We start from the raw sequence: 17,889 nt of genomic DNA on the forward strand, positions 1-17,889 counted from the left end.
TACCAGCCCAGAGCCCCCTTATGTCTGTATATACCAGCCCAGAGAGCCCCCTTATGTCTGTATATACCAGCCCAGAGCCCCCTCATGTCTGTATATACCAGCCCAGAGCCCCCTTATGTCTGTATATACCAGCCCAGAGAGCCCCCTTATGTCTGTATATACCAGCCCAGAGAGCCCCCTTATGTCTGTGTATATACCAGCCCAGAGCCCCCTTATGTCTGTATATACCAGCCCAGAGAGCCCCCTTATGTTTGTATATACCAGCCCAGAGCCCCCTTATGTCTTTATATACCAGCCCAGAGAGCCCCCTTATGTCTGTATATACAAGTCCAGAGCCCCCTTATGTCTTTATATACCAGCCCAGAGCCCCCTTATGTCTATATATACCAGCCCAGAGAGCCCCCTTATATCTGTATATACCAGCCCAGAGAGCCCCCTTATGTCTGTATATACCAGCCCAGAGAGCCCCCTTATGTCTGTATATACCAGCCCAGAGCCCCCTTATGTCTGTATATACAAGTCCAGAGCCCCCTTATGTCTGTATATACCAGCCCAGAGCCCCCTTATGTCTGTATATACCAGCCCAGAGCCCCCTTATGTCTGTATATACAAGTCCAGAGCCCCCTTATGTCTGTATATACCAGCCCAGAGCCCCCTTATGTCTGTATATACCAGCCCAGAGCCCCCTTATGTCTGTATATACCAGCCCAGAGTGCCCCCTTATGTCTGTATATACCAGCCCAGAGAGCCCCCTTATGTCTGTATATACCAGCCCAGAGTGCCCCCTTATGTCTGTATATACAAGCCCATAACCCCCTTATGTCTGTATATGCCAGCCCAGAGTGCCCCCTTATGTCTTTTTATACCAGCACAGGGCCCCCTATGTCTGTATATACCAGCCCAGAGTGCCCCTTATGTCTGTATATACCAGCCCAGAGTGCCCCCTTATGTCTGTATATACCAGCCCAGAGTGTCCCCTTATTTCTGTATATACCAGCCCAGAGCGCCCCCTTATGTCTGTATATACCAGCCCAGAGCGCCCCCTTATGTCTGTATATACCAGCCCAGAGCGCCCCCTTATGTCTGTGTATATACCAGCCCAGAGCGCCCCCTTATGTCTGTATATACCAGCCCAGAGAGAGCCCCTGGACGGACTGAAGGGATCAGGCAGGCAGGTGGGTGTGCTGTGATTAGCGGCCCTTGAACTAATAAAACTCAGCATCTTTTCAGACCTTTCCATGGATGTACTGTAATTCTATTTGGAGAAGGTTGTTCACATGGTGGCACCATGTAAAATGACATTAATTACCGGTCTCCTTATTCCCCTTTCTCCGTACAGGTTTGTGACAATTGCTCAGCAGTCGCATCTTCCTACAACCCAGATGCCCATCGAGAACAGTTACAAGGCCCCTATGGAGAAACTCCTTTACCTACCGCACATCTGCAGCCACTCCTGTTTGTCCCGTCTCCGTGCCACTTCACACCGGGGCAAGAACCCTCTATTGGTCCCGCTACTATACGACTTCAGGCGCATGACCGCCCGGCGGCGAGTGAACCGCAAGATGGGGTTCCATGTCATCTATAAAACGCCTTGCGGGCTCAGCCTGCGCAGCATGCAGGAGGTAGAACGCTTCATCTTTGAGACACACTGCGACGCGCTCTTTTTAGAGATGTTTTGCCTGGACCCCTATGTGCTGGTTGACCGCAAATTCCAGCCGCAGAAGCAGTTCTATTACATCGCAGACATCACACGCGGTAGAGAGGACGTGCAGCTCTCATGCGTGAACGAGATAGACAGGACGCCTCCTCCGCAGGTGGATTACAGCAAGGAGAGGATCCCGGGCAGGGGGGTGTTCATAAACACCAGCTCGGACTTCTTGGTGGGATGTGACTGTACGGATGGATGCCGAGACAGGTAGGGGCCGGTGGTTACGCGCTGATCACTTCATGTCTTGTAAAGTATTGGGTTCTGCAGCTGCTGAGTGGCCCGCCATTCCTGGCAGGAGTTCTGGGCTGTGTCATTGGGCTGTCAGCTTCCCCCCTGATCTTAAAGAGCATGTACTGTAAGCTCTCTGCCTGCTTTTTATGTCTTTATAAGCCTCTACTGTATTAGGCAAACCGGACCCGCAGGGTCCGGTTTGCCTAATAAATACAAACGGCGGCTTGGTGACCTCACTGACGTCTAGATCCGAGCCGGCGCATGGAGACGCCCCGCTAAAACAGCCTAGCATGAAGACTACCTTATGGTAGCAGACAGATTTTTTGGTCATGGGACGATTATTTCCTATACATGGCATATTGCTGCCAGAGCCTTTGGAAACATGCTATAGGCAGCCTCGCTTTCAGAGAAGGTTAATGTCTGTGTCTGCCGCAGTATGGAGATATATACATCTGTATTTATGCTGTATATTCCTGTTAGATCAATACTGGTTTCTGATTAATGTTTCCTTGTGGTTTTTCAGGTCCAGATGTGCTTGTCACCAATTAACAATTGATGCCACGGGGTGCACCCCTGGGGCACAAGTCAACACGGCAGCGGGTTACACACACAAGCGACTGGAAGAATGTCTCCCCACTGGGTAATGGAAGATGATAATCTCTATTACTGTCTGTCTGTGGGTGCTGTAATAGTGCTGGACTTAGTGGTGGTGGTTATTCATTCATCATAACATAAAGCCAGGATCACGTGTCATTGGATTGCTGCAACCTTTTATATAATAGTTCTGTAATGATGACAAACACAGCAGTTTGCAGAAGGTGTGAAAGGCTTTGGTCAAGATGATTCCATTATAACTGATGTCTGAGAATCACACTGCGGTAATGTGGCTATCAATCCCAATGTGGCTATCAGGTTCTGATACGTTTGGTGCACTGTGTTTCAGTACATGTCTGGGTGAAAAGCACACGTACAGTAAGCTGGAATCTGCTTGCCTGTAATATGGAGGCCACATGTAATGTTCCTGTTCTTTATCACAGGGTGTACGAATGTAACAAGAGGTGTAAATGCAACGTCAATATGTGCACTAATCGCCTGGTACAACACGGCCTCCAAGTGCGTCTCCAGCTCTTCAAGACCCAGAACAAGGGCTGGGGGATTCGCTGCCTGGATGACATTGCCAAGGGCTCCTTCGTCTGCATCTATGCAGGTACGGATGATGGGATTGGGGTGTATCTGAGGATTGATCCTGAATTTACTATTAGGGTTTTTTTCACTGTGATTTTTTTTGGTACTTGTTTTCTAGCAGGGCGCCCAGATTTCCTACGTACACTCAGTAGTTAATTTAGTTAATTTATTCACTGCACCCTGAGTGAAATCTTTTTTGTAGCGTGAGATGTGAGATGAGATGAGATCTCAGTAGTTCATATGGTAAAACACCTAAAACAGCACCACTCTCCACGTCACCCCGTAGCGTGGCGAGCCCCACAAGGGGCGGCAGAACGCATCCTCCGACCTTTTCATACCCCCACTATCCACGTCGGCGTGGAGTTGATTTTATATAGTGTGGCGAGCGCAGCGAGCCACCGAGCCCGAAGCGTGGCGAGCGGACGCGGAATACATGTAAAGTAATCTGCCTAACCTCGTGGGGCTCGCCATGCTTCGGGCTCGGTGGCTGGCTGCACTCGCCACACTATATAAAATCAACTCCACGCCGACGTGGATAGTAGGGGTATGAAAAGGTCGGAGGATGCGTTCCGCTGCGCTCGTGGCGCTTCAAGGTGACGTGGAGAGTGGTGATGTTTTAGGTGTTTTACCATATGAACTACTGAGATCTCATCTGATCTCATCTAATCTGCGATGCGATTTCACTCAGGGTGCAGTGAATAAATTAACTACTGAGATCGCATCGCACACATCGCAAGCTACAAAAAGCCATGCGATGTGATTTCACTATGCAGAATAGCCCACTAAGCAAATAGCTTAGTGGGCGCCCTGCTAGGAAACAAGTACCATTTTTTTTAGTTATTTTTTTTTTTAAAGGGTCTCTACCTCTTGCTATTTTCTTTTTGTGTTGTTGTCCAATGTAAATGCTAAATGATTAATTGTATAAAAGTATTTTTGCTATTGGCAGTGTTTGATGGTGATACTAATAAATCTGCTTGCAGACTTTATCATTCAGTAGAGATGCTGTTGTTAGCTTTCTGTGCCCCATTATCATCTGCTATATTTCATATGTCAGACTCATTGTGGAGACAGAACAATGTAATTTGCAGTATCTTAGAGCGTGACATATGTTGGCATTGGGACAGGGTCTTGATTGTTACAATTCCCTGAGGCCCAGACGCCTAGTCCAGCGTGTCAGGGATATTCAACATGTTGAATTGAGCAGATTTGGCAAACCATACCTGAAAATGATCGGGATCTGCAAATCGTGGGTTTTTTCACAGTCAGAGATTGCCCAACGATCGCCGATAACCTATGGCCACTGATCTGCATTTCCCACGAGTGGGTTGAATAAGCAGAGAAGTGCACCGCAGATGTTTGGGCCACTTAATGCTACCAGGTGTGGTCAGTTTGCTACTTTTGCCCATTTATGATCTCAGTTTCTCTCTTTCCTCACAGGAAAGATCCTGACTGACGATTTTGCGGACAAAGAAGGCCTGGAGATGGGTGACGAGTACTTTGCAAATTTGGACCACATTGAAAGTGTGGAAAATTACAAAGAGGGTTACGAAAGTGACGTGAAGTCATCCTCCGACAGCAGCGGTGTGGACCTCAAGGGAGAGGGAGAAGAAAACTCACACAGCGATGAACAGGAAGAGTCCAAAGACAGTTCAGATGACAACTTTGTGAAGAACGAGAACCCTGTATCTAGCTCAGTGTGGCGGAGCTACACCACGCGCCGCCAAACCAAGGGTCGGAAGGAAAATGGAACCTCAGAAACTGTCCGTAAGAACTCTTTAGTCAAACAGACCAGCCAAGAAGAAAAAGCAGACTGCAAGCTCCCAGAGGAGACCTCCAAAAACAAGGTGGCCTCTTGGCTGAGCTCCAACACCATGGCTGACACGATCATGGACTCTGACAAAATGGGAGACATGCCAGATGCAGAGAAACAACCAAAGAAAGAGGAGCATGGGAAGGTGAGGAGGAGCTCTGGCAATTTAAGGGTATAGGGGAAATATTACTGCCACACAGTGTGTCCCCATATGTAATATTACACAAGAGAACAAGTGCCGCGGACCTCCGAGCATCAGTACACAGGACTGGGCCAAGTACAGAATCACAAACTGGAAGTGCGGCTCATTCTTTGCTGAAGTGGTAGGGGGTATAGATCTGTCACAGATTGCCACCTGCATGGGGTCCTGCAGAGAGAGGTTGGTGAAGTCTGTTACAACCGTACCTACTTTATGTATTATCCGCATTTCCTCTGTTAGCATGAAACTTCCAGGGTAGCCGGCGGGTGTTGATGCGCACGGGTAACTTGGAGCTACCTTTGGTCAGAGCCTGGTGTTCTCTTGTTGTGCTTTTCTGCACCTTGCCCATTACTTATCATCTGACTTTCTACTGCATTGCAGGAGACTGAGGATGCCAACAAGCTCCCTAGGTACGTACTGATTCCTGCACTCTATATTTGAGGAGAGACCCATTCTATATGTCTGCCAACATTATACTGTTATTGCTTTGGTCCATAGGCTCGGAGAGAGCAACCGTGTGTACGGTTATAACCCCAGCCCAGCCAAACCTCAGGGTTTGAAGAGACCTGTCAGCAAAACTGCCATGCACCAAATCAGACGCCAGTCCCTCACACAGACCAATGATGTAAGTGGGACATGTATAGGCCATGGAACTGCCAATGTTTTCCCAGTGTGAGTGGGGTGCCCCTAATGATTCTGCTGTCCATCTTGTAGTGTGAGCTACAAGCGTCTGCCGTTGTCGCTTTACACATCATTTATACCATCATTTTATTTTATGGTTTCGTTTTTTCCAGATCCTCCAATGACTCCTGTCATAGATGCTGCTTCCATTTATCCCATTACACAAGTATCCCTATATTTTGGGGATGCATCTTATATCTCGTTTTTATTCATTGGGAAACGTCAGGGGCCACAGGCCTTACAGTGGTTAGTGGAGTGGGAGAAAGATTTCAGAACCCTAGAGGTTAAAACTTCACTGCCTCCCAGGCAGCCAGGCTCCTCCCCTCTACCCCGCCTACAGGCCAAAGAATTCATTTTTTTTCAGGGTGCTGGCAGGAGCCAGATGCACCCACTAGAGGGGCTGCTGTTTTAGCAGCCTTACTTCACTTTTTTTTCCTTTTTTTTTTTTACACACTGATTTTCTTCAGTGACAGGTCAGCAGCACTGGGTATCTATCAGACAGCTGCGCTGCTGCTCCATCACCCAGGTCCAGAGCTGCAACTCCACTTGCGGGTGGGGACAGCAGTGGCCTCCTGGCACTGGGGAGCAACCGTCGCCACCAGACGCCGGGGACCTAAGACAGTTAACATGCTCCCCGCTGGTGCGCTGACAGCGGCTGTAAGCAGCCCGGTGGGGTGGAACCGCTGGCTAAACTAGCAAGCGGGTGGCTGGCCCACCACCCGCTCCTGATGGACCACCAGGGATTTAAGTTTGTGGGCAGCAGCGCCGGTATGTGGGGCCACCCAGCGCGTGCCGGATCCCCGCCATTTTATCCTGGTGGCCATTTGTTAGAAGGGGGAGGAATCTCCCACCACATCAGCTCCTGCCCCGGGGACAGTAGGCAGGGAACTGCACAGCACAGAGAGTTCCCGCCATCCCTTCCTGTTTGCCTGCTGCATGTGAGGAGGGACACGGAGAAGCTCTCAGCCACTCCTTCACGGCCAGGTCACTTGGGCAGGGCCCCCTGTACCTCTCCTGTGGTACAGTATTGTGCTCCAGCTAGCCATAGCTGCTGCAGGAGCCCAGTGCCATTTTCTTTCTTGCATTGTATGCCTTTGTATGCTTGCCTGTATTGTGTGTACCATATTACACTTTAGCTGCCTGTCAGTTATTTTGTGTTAAGCTGTACCATATAACCCACCTGTATAGCCGTGGTTATGTCCAACAGAGTCAAGTTCAAGAGGGCAGAGGCCCCAGCATTGCTTTCATGCACAGCCTGTAATGCGGGCCTATCCCCCCAGGACTATGTACAGGACGGCTTATGCGCAAGCTGCTACAATGTGCAGGCTCTGCCAAGCCTATGGCCTCACAAAGAGCCTGCTTGGGCCACATCACTCACACAGATGATGGCGCGGCTAGTTGATAAAGTCTCAGCTGTGCTGCCCCAGCAGGCCGTGATGCCGCCCCTCTGGCGTTGGATACCCCTTGGAAGCGTTCAGTATCTGCAGATAGACGGAGGGCTTTAGTCAGGAAACCCCCCCCCCGGCTCCCCGTCAGCATGACACTGACACAGATGATGAGTACGACAAGGATGATGATTGTTTGGAGGAAGCCGTCGACGGTATTGACGAAGGGGAGGCCTGTGATTGAGTGGATCCCCCATCTCGTCTTGATGTGCCGCCCTTGGTTCCAGCTGTGAAAGAGGTCCTTAAGTTAGATGACCCCGCTGAACCGCCTGCACCTTCAGGCCCTATATTCAAACGCCCGAAGCGTAATCTGGTTTTATTCACTAAATCAGAGAACTTGACTAAGATCATCAGGGAGGCTTGGGAGGTACCTACTTTAGCTTGCCTAAGCGGTTTTCTGGAAAAACTGTCCCTAAAGTAGACGCACATGTGGCAAAGTTAGTAAAATCCTCTACGCTGCCCATTCCTACTGCGTCCCTTAAGGACCCAGCTGATCAGAAGTTGGAGGACTTTCTAAAACTCATTTACACCACTTCTGGGGCAGTGGGTCGGCCTGCCCTAGCATCTGCTTGGGTGGCTAAGGCTTTAGTAGAGTGGACAACTACTCTCACGGCAGAGGCTGCCGAGGGGGTGCCTGCAGATACCCTGCTTGCCTACTATTGATTTGGTGCATTAGGCTGCACTTTATCTGGGAGAGGCGGCTCTGGATTCCGCCACTCTCACCTTCAGAGCATCAGCTTCGGCTGTGGCTACACGCAGATCTCTATGGCTGCGCTCTTGGAAGGTGGACCCTGACTCTAAAAAGAACTTTAGAAGCTCTTCCCTTCAAGGGTTATTTCTTATTTGGGCCAGAGCTGGATAAAATGGTAGCTACGGTAGCAGCTTCTATGGCTACTTTCCTGCCATCTGCCCCTACCTCAGGGCCCTGGGTTCCATTCCTTTTGCTTTCAGTGCTGGGGCAGGGGACAGGTCTCCTCTAGATCTCCCCAGGGGGCCAGATCCTCCAATTCCAGGGGTAAGCGTCCCTGGGCCACCAGATGCCACGATCCTAAGCCAGTGTACAAATCCTCCGCATGATGGGGTGGGACTCCACCTGGGGGATTCCAAGGTGGGCAGATGCCTGTTGGGGTTCTCGGCCATCTGGCTTAATCCACAACAGACGCTTGGGTTGGGGACATGGTCTCTCGATGCTACTCCTTAACTTTTTGGCGACGTCCACCGAACTCATTCTTTTCCACGAGCCTCCCATCAGACCTGGAAAAGTGCAGGGCTTTGGAACAGTCTGTTCAAAAGCTGCTCCTGTCAGGAGTCATTATACCCGTCCCCTTATTTCAAAGGGGTTCCGGGTTCTATGCCAGCCTTTTTCTTGTCAAAAAGCCCAACGGATCCTTCCGGCCTATCCTCAACTTGAAACAGCTCAACAAGTTTGTCCAAGTCCCGAAGTTCAGGATGGAAACCTTGCGCTCTATAGTCTTGTCCCTTCGGCCGGGGGACTTTATGGCCTCACTGGATATACAGGATGCATATGTGCATATCCCAATCCAGCCAGAACATCAACGGTTTCCATGATGGGCAGCAAGCTGTGCAACCAGGGTGTCCGAATACTCCCGTATCTGGACGACCTCTTAATTCCAGAGCACTCTGGAGATGTTCTCCAGACCCCCGGCAGGAGATTCTACAGCTGGAGATTCTCTCCAAGTGGTCAGGATTCTACCACAACATCCGGGACCAGATGTTAGCTTTGTCTCCAATAGTATGTCTCTCCCTTTGCTGGTGGCTCCTGGACCAGAACCTCACTGTGGGGAGGCCTTTTTGGATCCACCAGTGGACTCTTCTCACCACGGATGCCAGCCCCCATGGTTGGGGGCGGTCACGTGCCAGAGTTCATTCCAGGGCCTCTGGACCACTCTGGAGGCCCAGCTCTACATCAACGTCCTCAAACTGAGGGCAGTCTTTCAGGCCCTCTGGCTGGCGGAACCCTTGCTGAGGGGTCGCCCAGGGCAAGTCCAGTCGGACAATGCGGCGACGGTGGCTTATATCAACCACCAGTGCGGCACTTGCAGTCGGGCCGCTATGGTGGAAGCATCCCGCATCTTTCAGTGGGCGGAGAAGAAGATCCCTGCTCTCTCAGTGATCTTTATCCCGGGAGTCCTGAATTGGGAAGCGGACTTCCTCAGTCGTCAGACCCTGGATGCCGGCGATGGGCCCTCCATGCGGAGGTGTTCCAGATGCTGGTAAGACGGTGGGGCCTACCCGAGGTGGACTTGATGGCCTCTCGCCAAAACCACAAACTCCCCCTGTATGGGTCCAGGTCTTGTGACCCAGCTTGCCTGGTGGACACCCTGTCCGCCCCGTGGCCATTCACACTGATGTATGCATTCCCGCCATTTTCCCTCCTCCTGCGAGTGATCCGCAAGCTGAAGGTGGAGGGCGGCATGTTGATTCTGGTGGCTCCCCATTGGCCCAGACGGATCTGCTTCTCGGATCTGCAGACCCTGTCAGTGGCCCCTTCGATTTGTTTACACCTCCGCCCAGACCTGCTCTCTAAGGGTCCGTGTCTACACCCGGATTTGTGGTGTCTGGTTTTGACAGGGTGGCTGTTGAGACCTCCCTGTTAAGAGCCAGGGGCTTTAACTCGAGAGTGATCTACACCATGCTCAAGGTGAGGAAACCTTCCTTGGAGGGGGTTTATCGCCTTTGGAGGGCTTACTTTACCTGGTGTCGAACACACCGCTTCAATCCCAGGACTTACCGCCTGGCTAGGGTTCTTTGCAGAAGGGCCTGGAGGCTGGGTTGCGCTTATCTTCCTTTGAAGGTTCAAGTTTTGGCTTTGTTCATCTTGTTCTGTCGACAGTTGGCGCTGTTGCCGGATATCCGCACATTCCTGCAGGGTATCTTGCATATCAAGCCTCCCTTTGTTCCCCCGGTTGCCCTGTGGGACCTCTCCCTAGTCTTGTCTGCTCTTCAGGCCCACTTTTTGAGCCCTTGTGGTCGGTGGACCTGTGTTAGCTCACCTGGAAGACGGTTTTCTTGTTGGCGATAGCTTCGGCCAGGAGAGTCGCTGATCTGTTAGCTCTGTCCTGTAAGTCCCCTTTCCTGGTCTTCCATTGTGACCGGGCGGTTCTTCATACCGTACCTTCTCACCTACCAAAGGTGGTGTCCAGCTTTCATGTCAACCAGGACATTGTCGTTCCAGCCTTTAGACAGTCTGATGCTTCTACTGATCAGTCCTCCTTGGATGTTGTCCGGGCATTGCGCATCTATGTGCGCCGCACTAGGCCTTTCCGCAAGTCAGACTCTCTCTTTGTACTCTATGGGTTTCAGAAGAGAGGGTGGCCTGCCACTAAGCAAACTATTGCCCACTGTATTTGCTCTGTCATCAGGCAGGCTTACTTGGACGCCTCCATCCCGGTGCCGGTGGGGATACGGGCACATTCCACTAGGTATGTGGGGGCGTCTTGGACTGTTAGGGGCAGTGCAACAGCTGAGCAAATTTGCAGACTTGGTCATCTGCCAATACTTTCTTGCGCTTTTGACACTCTTGCCTCCCAGGACTCAGCCTTAGGCCAGAGTGTGTTGGCTGCGGCACAGGCGCGTCCTCATCCTTAGGTGGCTGCTTTAGGACATCCCACTGTGAAGCCTGTGGCCCCGGACATGTCCCGATGAATAAAACGAGATTTATGTCTTACCTGGTAAATCTCTTTTTTCGAGGACGTCAGGGGCCACAGGGCTCCCTCCCTGCCTTGCCTGCTTTACTTTCTTTACAGTTAAGTTAAGATTATATTATATTTTTCCCCTGTTGAGGGTACTAACATGTGTTCATAATGTGTTCTGTGTGGTGCTTTTCTTCCTTCTCTCGTCTCCTGCTTTAGCTTGTTAAAAAAAACTGAGTTCCTTGGCCTGGAGGGGTAGAGGAGGGGAGGAGCCTGGCTGCCTGGGATGCAATGAAGTTTTAACCTCTAGAGTGCTGGAAGCTCTCTCCCACTCCACTACTCACTGTAAAGCCTGTGGCCCCTGACGTCCTCGAAAAAAAGAGATTTACCAGATAATACTGCTTTCACATTGCAGAAATGGGTAATGACACGGTACTCTTAAATGGGACTTTAAAACGGGTCTGAACCTTAAGACCTTTCAAATTGCAGGTGAAAACCGTTTTAAAAATCATTTAATACCATTCAAACATTCAACCCGTTTAACCCCCAAGGGACACGTTTTAAGACATTGAAATAGAGCCATTCACACTGCCTAAAAAACGGCTTTAAAACGTGTAGGACTCTGCTTTTTAACCGTGTTGAAATACCGGTTAACTTTAACCGGTAAATCAACTCTGGCACTTTCACATTGCAGCCTTAAACGTTTTAAAATGGGAAAAAAACGGCAATATACCGTTTTAAAAGTGCTATGTGAAAGGGGTATCAGACATAAATCTCGTTTTTTCCATTGTTGCTCAACATCGAATGATTTTTCATCCTAATAGCAAAATTATGGCAGGGCATGCTGGGATGTATAGTTCCACAGCTGCAAATTTTGTCCAGCAATCACATCACTCCTGTACTTGGCACAAATATACAAAGAACACCTTTGAGGTCCCGGTCCCTTATTGTCCTTATAAATGCAGCCGCCTTGTTTGTCCTATTTTACCTGGCTCTTGTTCTGTTCTCATTTTTATGCCATTTATTGGGTCTTGTGATCACTGTGAAATGTGTGCGTTCCAGGAGGTTCTGACATTATCCAGCAGCTCCGAAAGTGAGGTGGGAAACGGGGCCAACAGCAAGAAACCTGCGTCCCAAAATAACGCTAACGACAGCGATGACATCCAGACCATTTCATCCGGATCCGACGTAGAAGAAGACAAGAAGAACGTTATCTCCAGCACAGGTAGTGACGTGTGATAGACGCAGACATAGGAGAACATGTGATGTGTATCGCCCAACATAGAAAGCCTTACAGCCTGATTCAGAGTGGTGCGCAATGCTGAGGTTATCAGAGCTGAGCACACTGCACATGCTTCCCGATCGTGTTTGTACTGGGGGACGGTTCCTGGGCAGTGAGAGGGTGGCGGCTGAGCGCATGCACAGGGAAGGTCCGTTTTGTGTGGGCGTGTCATGTGAGTGGCATGAGCGTGTCACTGGAGTGGCTGCGTACTCAGTTGTTCACTTTGGAGGCCATATGCTGACGGGCACCTGCCACAGGGCTGGTCCAAGTTTTAGGATGTCACCTAAAGACCCACCGGTGGTATTACTGCATTCGCAGAAGCTTCTACACCCACCTCCGAGTTAGGCCCTTAGTTATATATGGGTTTATTTACTAAGCCTTGGCTAGAGAGAAAGTACCAGCCAATTAGCTCCTAATTGTCATTTTTCAAACAACCTGTATTATGGCAGTTAAAAGCTGATTGGCTGCTACTTTATCTGTCTCCACAATATGGGGCTAATTCATACCAGTTTGTTTGGCTTCCGAATTTGGCCCGTCCCAATGTTTATGGTTTGCGCTTGCACAAACCCCAGGAAGGAACGGCTTTGGCGAGGTTTACACTCACGAGCTGTTCTCTCCGGGCAGGGGAACGCCTCCCAATAAAAAGGCTGGGCGTTCCCCTATGAACATATGCATGGCGATGCCTGCTCCGGGCAGTTGGCTGACGTCACATGACCTCAGCTCCTACCCTGAGTCTAGACTGACACATTACGAAAGGGGGAAATTACTCTACGGTGAACGACCATCGGATGCAAGGGGATATGTTCGCGTACACATCTCCTCGCATGCTAGCGAGGGGATTCAGGCACCGGGGGAGGGCGGTCGTTCGGCCGGGGAGCATTTACCGGTTTGCTAGGCTACGATTAGACGTGGCCTAGCGAACATCTCTAAATTAGGCCCTTTGTCTCTTCAATGCTTTGTACATAGACTGCAGCCCATAATATTGTTTTACAGTGTGAAGTATAATAAGGACCCTGCTATTGTAATATAACTTTAGCCAACTATTCAGTTCGTGTGAAGCGGCTCCTAATAATGGGAATCTGGCGGCTCCTGACATCCGCTTCCGCTCCCCTATATATTGTTTCCTTTACTTCTTGGTCCGCCTTTAAGGCAAACATCATAGGCCATCTGGAGGTCTTCTCTGAGCCCCGGGCAGTAACTGACTGGGCTGTGTATAATACATGGTTATTTATGTTACTGGAAACTGTTATATTAATAATCTGCCGCTAGTTTCATCCTATTTGGCCAGGCCCATTAAAGAGACAAGTGGCGGTAAAATCCACTCGCGGCTTCGCCTTGAAGTCCACCTACGGCATGACGGTAAAGCCAAATATGGCATCTGCCGACAGGGGTGACGGAGCACTTGGACGGAGGACGACGCGGCAGTTCTATGATGGGGAGGAATCCTGTTACATAATAGACGCCAAGTTGGAAGGAAACCTTGGCCGATACTTGAATGTAAGAAGCGGATAAGCCGTATACCAGAGATTTGTTGGGGGTGATGACGTCACTACCAAGAGTGTGAGCGATAATGACATGTCACAACATAAGCCCTGTACACACACATCGATTTGCTTTTGATTCGATGTTAGATTCGATTTTCTGTTAGATCTGGCATTAGATCTTTCCATTCCATTTGGCATTAGATCTCTACTTTTGCATTAGATATAGAATTCGATATCCATTCATGGTACATTGTACACATTCGATTTACTATATCCAATTCGATATTTCCTTGGCTGCACAGTAGATTTTTCTGTTTGATGTTGTAAAAACGGGAGCCTGCATCGAATCGAATGTAGATCGAAAGTGACACAAAAACCATTCAATTTCGTTTAGGATTCGATTCGATTTTGCTTCTATAAGCAAAATCAGAAATCTGGAAAAATCGATGCACGTGTCAAGGGCTGTAATGTAACAAATAATCTCATAATATATTGATGTGTTGTACAGGAAAGTCCATCCAGCATTTCCCAGGGAGCTGCCAGGGACATCGCCTGCCTAATGCATGGGGCCTTTAGTAATGTCCTGCCGGGATACGGTCACTAGATCTCCAGTAACTAGGTGGACAAGCATTAGGTCAACAGTAAAAATGTAGCGAGGCACCATGCTCGAAGCATGGCGAGCGCAGCGGGGCTACGTTTCAGTCTCCATGTTGACTGTGTCGAAATTCAGGACAAAATGCAAAACCCACATGTCAACTTGCCCCATGTCGACCTAATGACACGTCGACCTAACCCATGTCGACCTTCATGCACGTCGACTAAGTGGTGTCGACCTAATGCTTGCCAGTTTAGTTACTGTCTATCCAATGATCCCTGCCATGCACGTGGGCAGAAGAAAAGGCAGCCCCTTCTCTGAGGCATCTTATCCCTCTCTTATCTCTTATTACAGCACAGCTGCAGCCCTAACCTGTTTGTCCAGAACGTGTTTGTGGATACGCACGACCTGCGCTTCCCCTGGGTGGCTTTCTTCGCCAGCAAGTAAGTATATGTCATATGGAAGTGTGGGTCAGCGCTAGAGACAGCTGGTGCTTACTGTTCCCGCTGCCATTGTCTGAGCAGTTCTGCATAAAGGCCACATCGTATTGACCTTGAAGCCAAAGAAATATGGCAGGGATACCGGAGGGGCGAGCGCATGTTATCACCAGTGGCCAATCACAAACTGGGAGCTGGAATTGTGTATGTCATATTCCTCTAATCCATGGGTCTTCAAACTGTGGCCCTCCAGATGTTGTGAAACTACATGTTCCAACATGCATTGCCACATTTTTTTCTATAAGAGCATGCCAAAACTGTCAGGGCATGCTGGGACATGTAGTTCCACAACATCTGGAGGGCCACAGTTTGAAGACCCATGCTCTAATCCCATGATTGTTTCCCATTGTTGTCTCTTAGGAGGATACGAGCCGGTACAGAGTTGACCTGGGATTATAACTATGAAGTAGGGAGCGTTGAGGGCAAGAAGCTGCTGTGCTGTTGCGGCTCCACAGAGTGCAGGGGCCGCCTCCTGTGACACCACCCACCTGATCCACACACCTGTACCTGGTGCTGCAGATACCAGGCTTTCTCCCTCTTCATTTTATGGACATTTCCTATGAACTAGAAATGTTCCGGCTGTTAGAACCGTGTCCTGCCATTGCATCCTCAGTCCGCTCATTGTGGCAGTCTTGTTACACTAAATGTTGGGGAGGGAAGGATAGATTATCTTTATAGTCTTTATTTGAAGAGATAAATGTTTTATGTTCTTTATTTTTTTCATGCTCAAATAATAAAATAATTTAATATTTACTGGTTTTCTTCTGCAGGTTATAGGATGCTGAGAGTTTAGTGTGAGGCTGAATGGGATAAGTAGTGTCAGCCACCGGTCACCTGTCACACTGCTCGTCACAGTCAGCTACCTGTCACACTGCTCGTCAGCCACCTGTCAAGTCAGTCACCTGTGACACTGCTCGTTACAGTCACCTGTGACACTGCTCGTCACAGTCACCTATCACACTGCTCATCACAGTCACCTGTCACACTGCTCGTCACAGTCACCTGTCACACTGCTCGTCACAGTCACCTGTCACACTGCTCGCCACAGTCACCTGTCACACTGCTCGTCAGTCACCTGTCACACTGCTCGTCACAGTCACCTGTCACACTGCTCGTCACAGTCACCTGTCACACTGCTTGTCACAGTCACCTGTCACACTGCTTGTCACAGTCACCTGTCACACTGCTCGTCAGTCACCTGTCACACTGCTCGTCACAGTCACCTGTCACACTGCTCGTCAGTCACCTGTCACACTGCTCGTCACAGTCACCTGTCACACTGCTCGTCTCAGTCACCTGTCACACTGCTCGTCTCAGTCACCTGTCACACTGCTCGTCAGTCACCTGTCACACTGCTCGTCACAGTCACCTGTCACACTGCTCGTCAGTCACCTGTCACACTGCTCGTCAGTCACCTGTCACACTGCTTGTCACAGTCACCTGTCACACTGCTTGTCACCTGTCACACTGCTTGTCACCTGTCACACTGCTTGTCACCTGTCACACTGCTTGTCACCTGTCACACTGCTTGTCACCTGTCACACTGCTCGTCACCTGTCACACTGCTCGTCACCTGTCACACTGCTCGTCACCTGTCACACTGCTCGTCACCTGTCACACTGCTCGTCACCTGTCACACTGCTCGTCACCTGTCACACTGCTCGTCGCAGTCACCTGTCACACTGCTCGTCGCAGTCACCTGACACACTGCTCGTCGCAGTCACCTGTCACACTGCTCGTCGCAGTCACCTGTCACACTGCTCGTCGCAGTCACCTGTCACACTGCTCGTCGCAGTCACCTGTCACACTGCTCGTCGCAGTCACCTGTCACACTGCTCGTCGCAGTCACCTGTCACACTGCTCGTTAGTCACCTGTCACACTGCTCGTCACAGTCAGCCACCTGTCACACTGCTAGTCACTGTCACCGGCCACACTGCTAGTCACTGTCACGGGTCACACTGCTCTTCAGTCACGGTTCACACTGCTCGCCAGAGTCACCGGTTGCACTGCTCGCCAGAGTCATGGGTCGCACTGCTCGCCACAGTCACCGGTCGCACTGCTCGCCACAGTCACGGGTCGCACTGCTCGCCACAGTCACGGGTCACACTGCTCTTCAGTCACGGTTCACACTGCTCGCCACAGTCACCGGTTGCACTGCTCGCCACAGTCACCGGTCGCACTGCTCGCCACAGTCACCGGTCGCACTGCTCGCCACAGTCACCGGTCGCACTGCTCGCCACAGTCAGCCATCGGCCACACTGCTCGTCACAGTCACCTGCCACACTGCTGGTCAGAAATGGGGACTTTGCTTGGCTTTTCCCCCATGCATCAGAATTCCATGACATGGCTCAGAACCGAGGTAACCTCATGTCAGTGCACAATGAAGGAGCAGCGAGCTTGCAGGTCTGTAATGGAACTCCATGGCTGGAGAAAGTGATGGAGGCGGGAAGGGAACCTCCACATGCGAAAGGGTGCAGAGCCTTAGACTTTACCTTGTGTGCCCTCTGGTTGACACCATTTATCTGTCTTTGCTCAGGTTACAATGGCATGTCCTGAAATCCTTACCCCTTTGATGCCAAGTCAGAACATTAAGGTACCTAATATTTGTGGCATATTCACCAAAAATGCCAATAACTGCAAATATTTAATATCTCCACCATATATTGCAGAGAAGCTACAGCAGATGCCTTTATCCGCTGCAATTCCTCCATTCCCAGCACCTGCTGCAGCCCCCATAAAAGATTCAGAGCTGCCAGGCTTGGCCCCTGCAGCGAACGCTATCTGAAGATTGTTTGTCTGTAGGTTACAGATCACAAAACTAACCGGCAGAGGGATGATCACATGTACGAAAGGGAAATACTCTAGAATGTTTGAGTGAACTCACCTTGTAGAATGTACTGGAAGTTTCCCATATGCACGCGCTACAGCCAGTCTGTAAGAACTAATTTAAAAGAGAAATTTTGGTACTCTTTACCTAGCACGGCGCCCGCGATGTCCATCGCGGTCATCGGGTGTAAAAAATCGCGGGCATCGCGTCCATCGTATGCACTAAAGTAACGGGTGCGACGCGATGCCCGCGATTTCCCATAGGGATCAATGTTAAATTTTTCAATGGATC

At 50.1% G+C, this 17,889-nt stretch overlaps 1 protein-coding gene across 5 annotated transcripts in view; it reads left to right on the forward strand.

Moving 5' to 3' along the window:
- Positions 1–15,523, forward strand: part of SETDB1 (SET domain bifurcated histone lysine methyltransferase 1) — a 37,076-nt gene extending 21,553 nt beyond the window's left edge. For 3 of the 5 annotated variants that reach the window (XM_083167423.1, XM_083167421.1, XM_083167420.1), the window contains exons 13-22: positions 1,340–1,915; positions 2,463–2,579; positions 2,977–3,146; positions 4,562–5,079; positions 5,515–5,543; positions 5,632–5,758; positions 11,975–12,137; positions 13,483–13,691; positions 14,628–14,716; positions 15,131–15,523. In XM_083167423.1, coding sequence (XP_083023549.1) covers positions 1,340–1,915; positions 2,463–2,579; positions 2,977–3,146; positions 4,562–5,079; positions 5,515–5,543; positions 5,632–5,758; positions 11,975–12,137; positions 13,483–13,691; positions 14,628–14,716; positions 15,131–15,248 — 2,116 coding nt within the window. In that variant the 3' untranslated portion in view covers positions 15,249–15,523. Of the gene's footprint in view, positions 1–1,339; positions 1,916–2,462; positions 2,580–2,976; positions 3,147–4,561; positions 5,080–5,514; positions 5,544–5,631; positions 5,759–11,974; positions 12,138–13,463; positions 13,692–14,627; positions 14,717–15,130 lie in introns of those variants that run through there. The other 2 variants (XR_014466306.1, XM_083167422.1) reach the window with 2 other exon arrangements.
- Positions 15,524–17,889: the final 2,366 nt, after the last annotated feature.

Source organism: Crinia signifera, chromosome 12 (genome assembly GCF_055691185.1).
Source record: "Crinia signifera chromosome 12, ASM5569118v1, whole genome shotgun sequence".
NCBI lineage: Eukaryota > Metazoa > Chordata > Amphibia > Anura > Myobatrachidae > Crinia > Crinia signifera.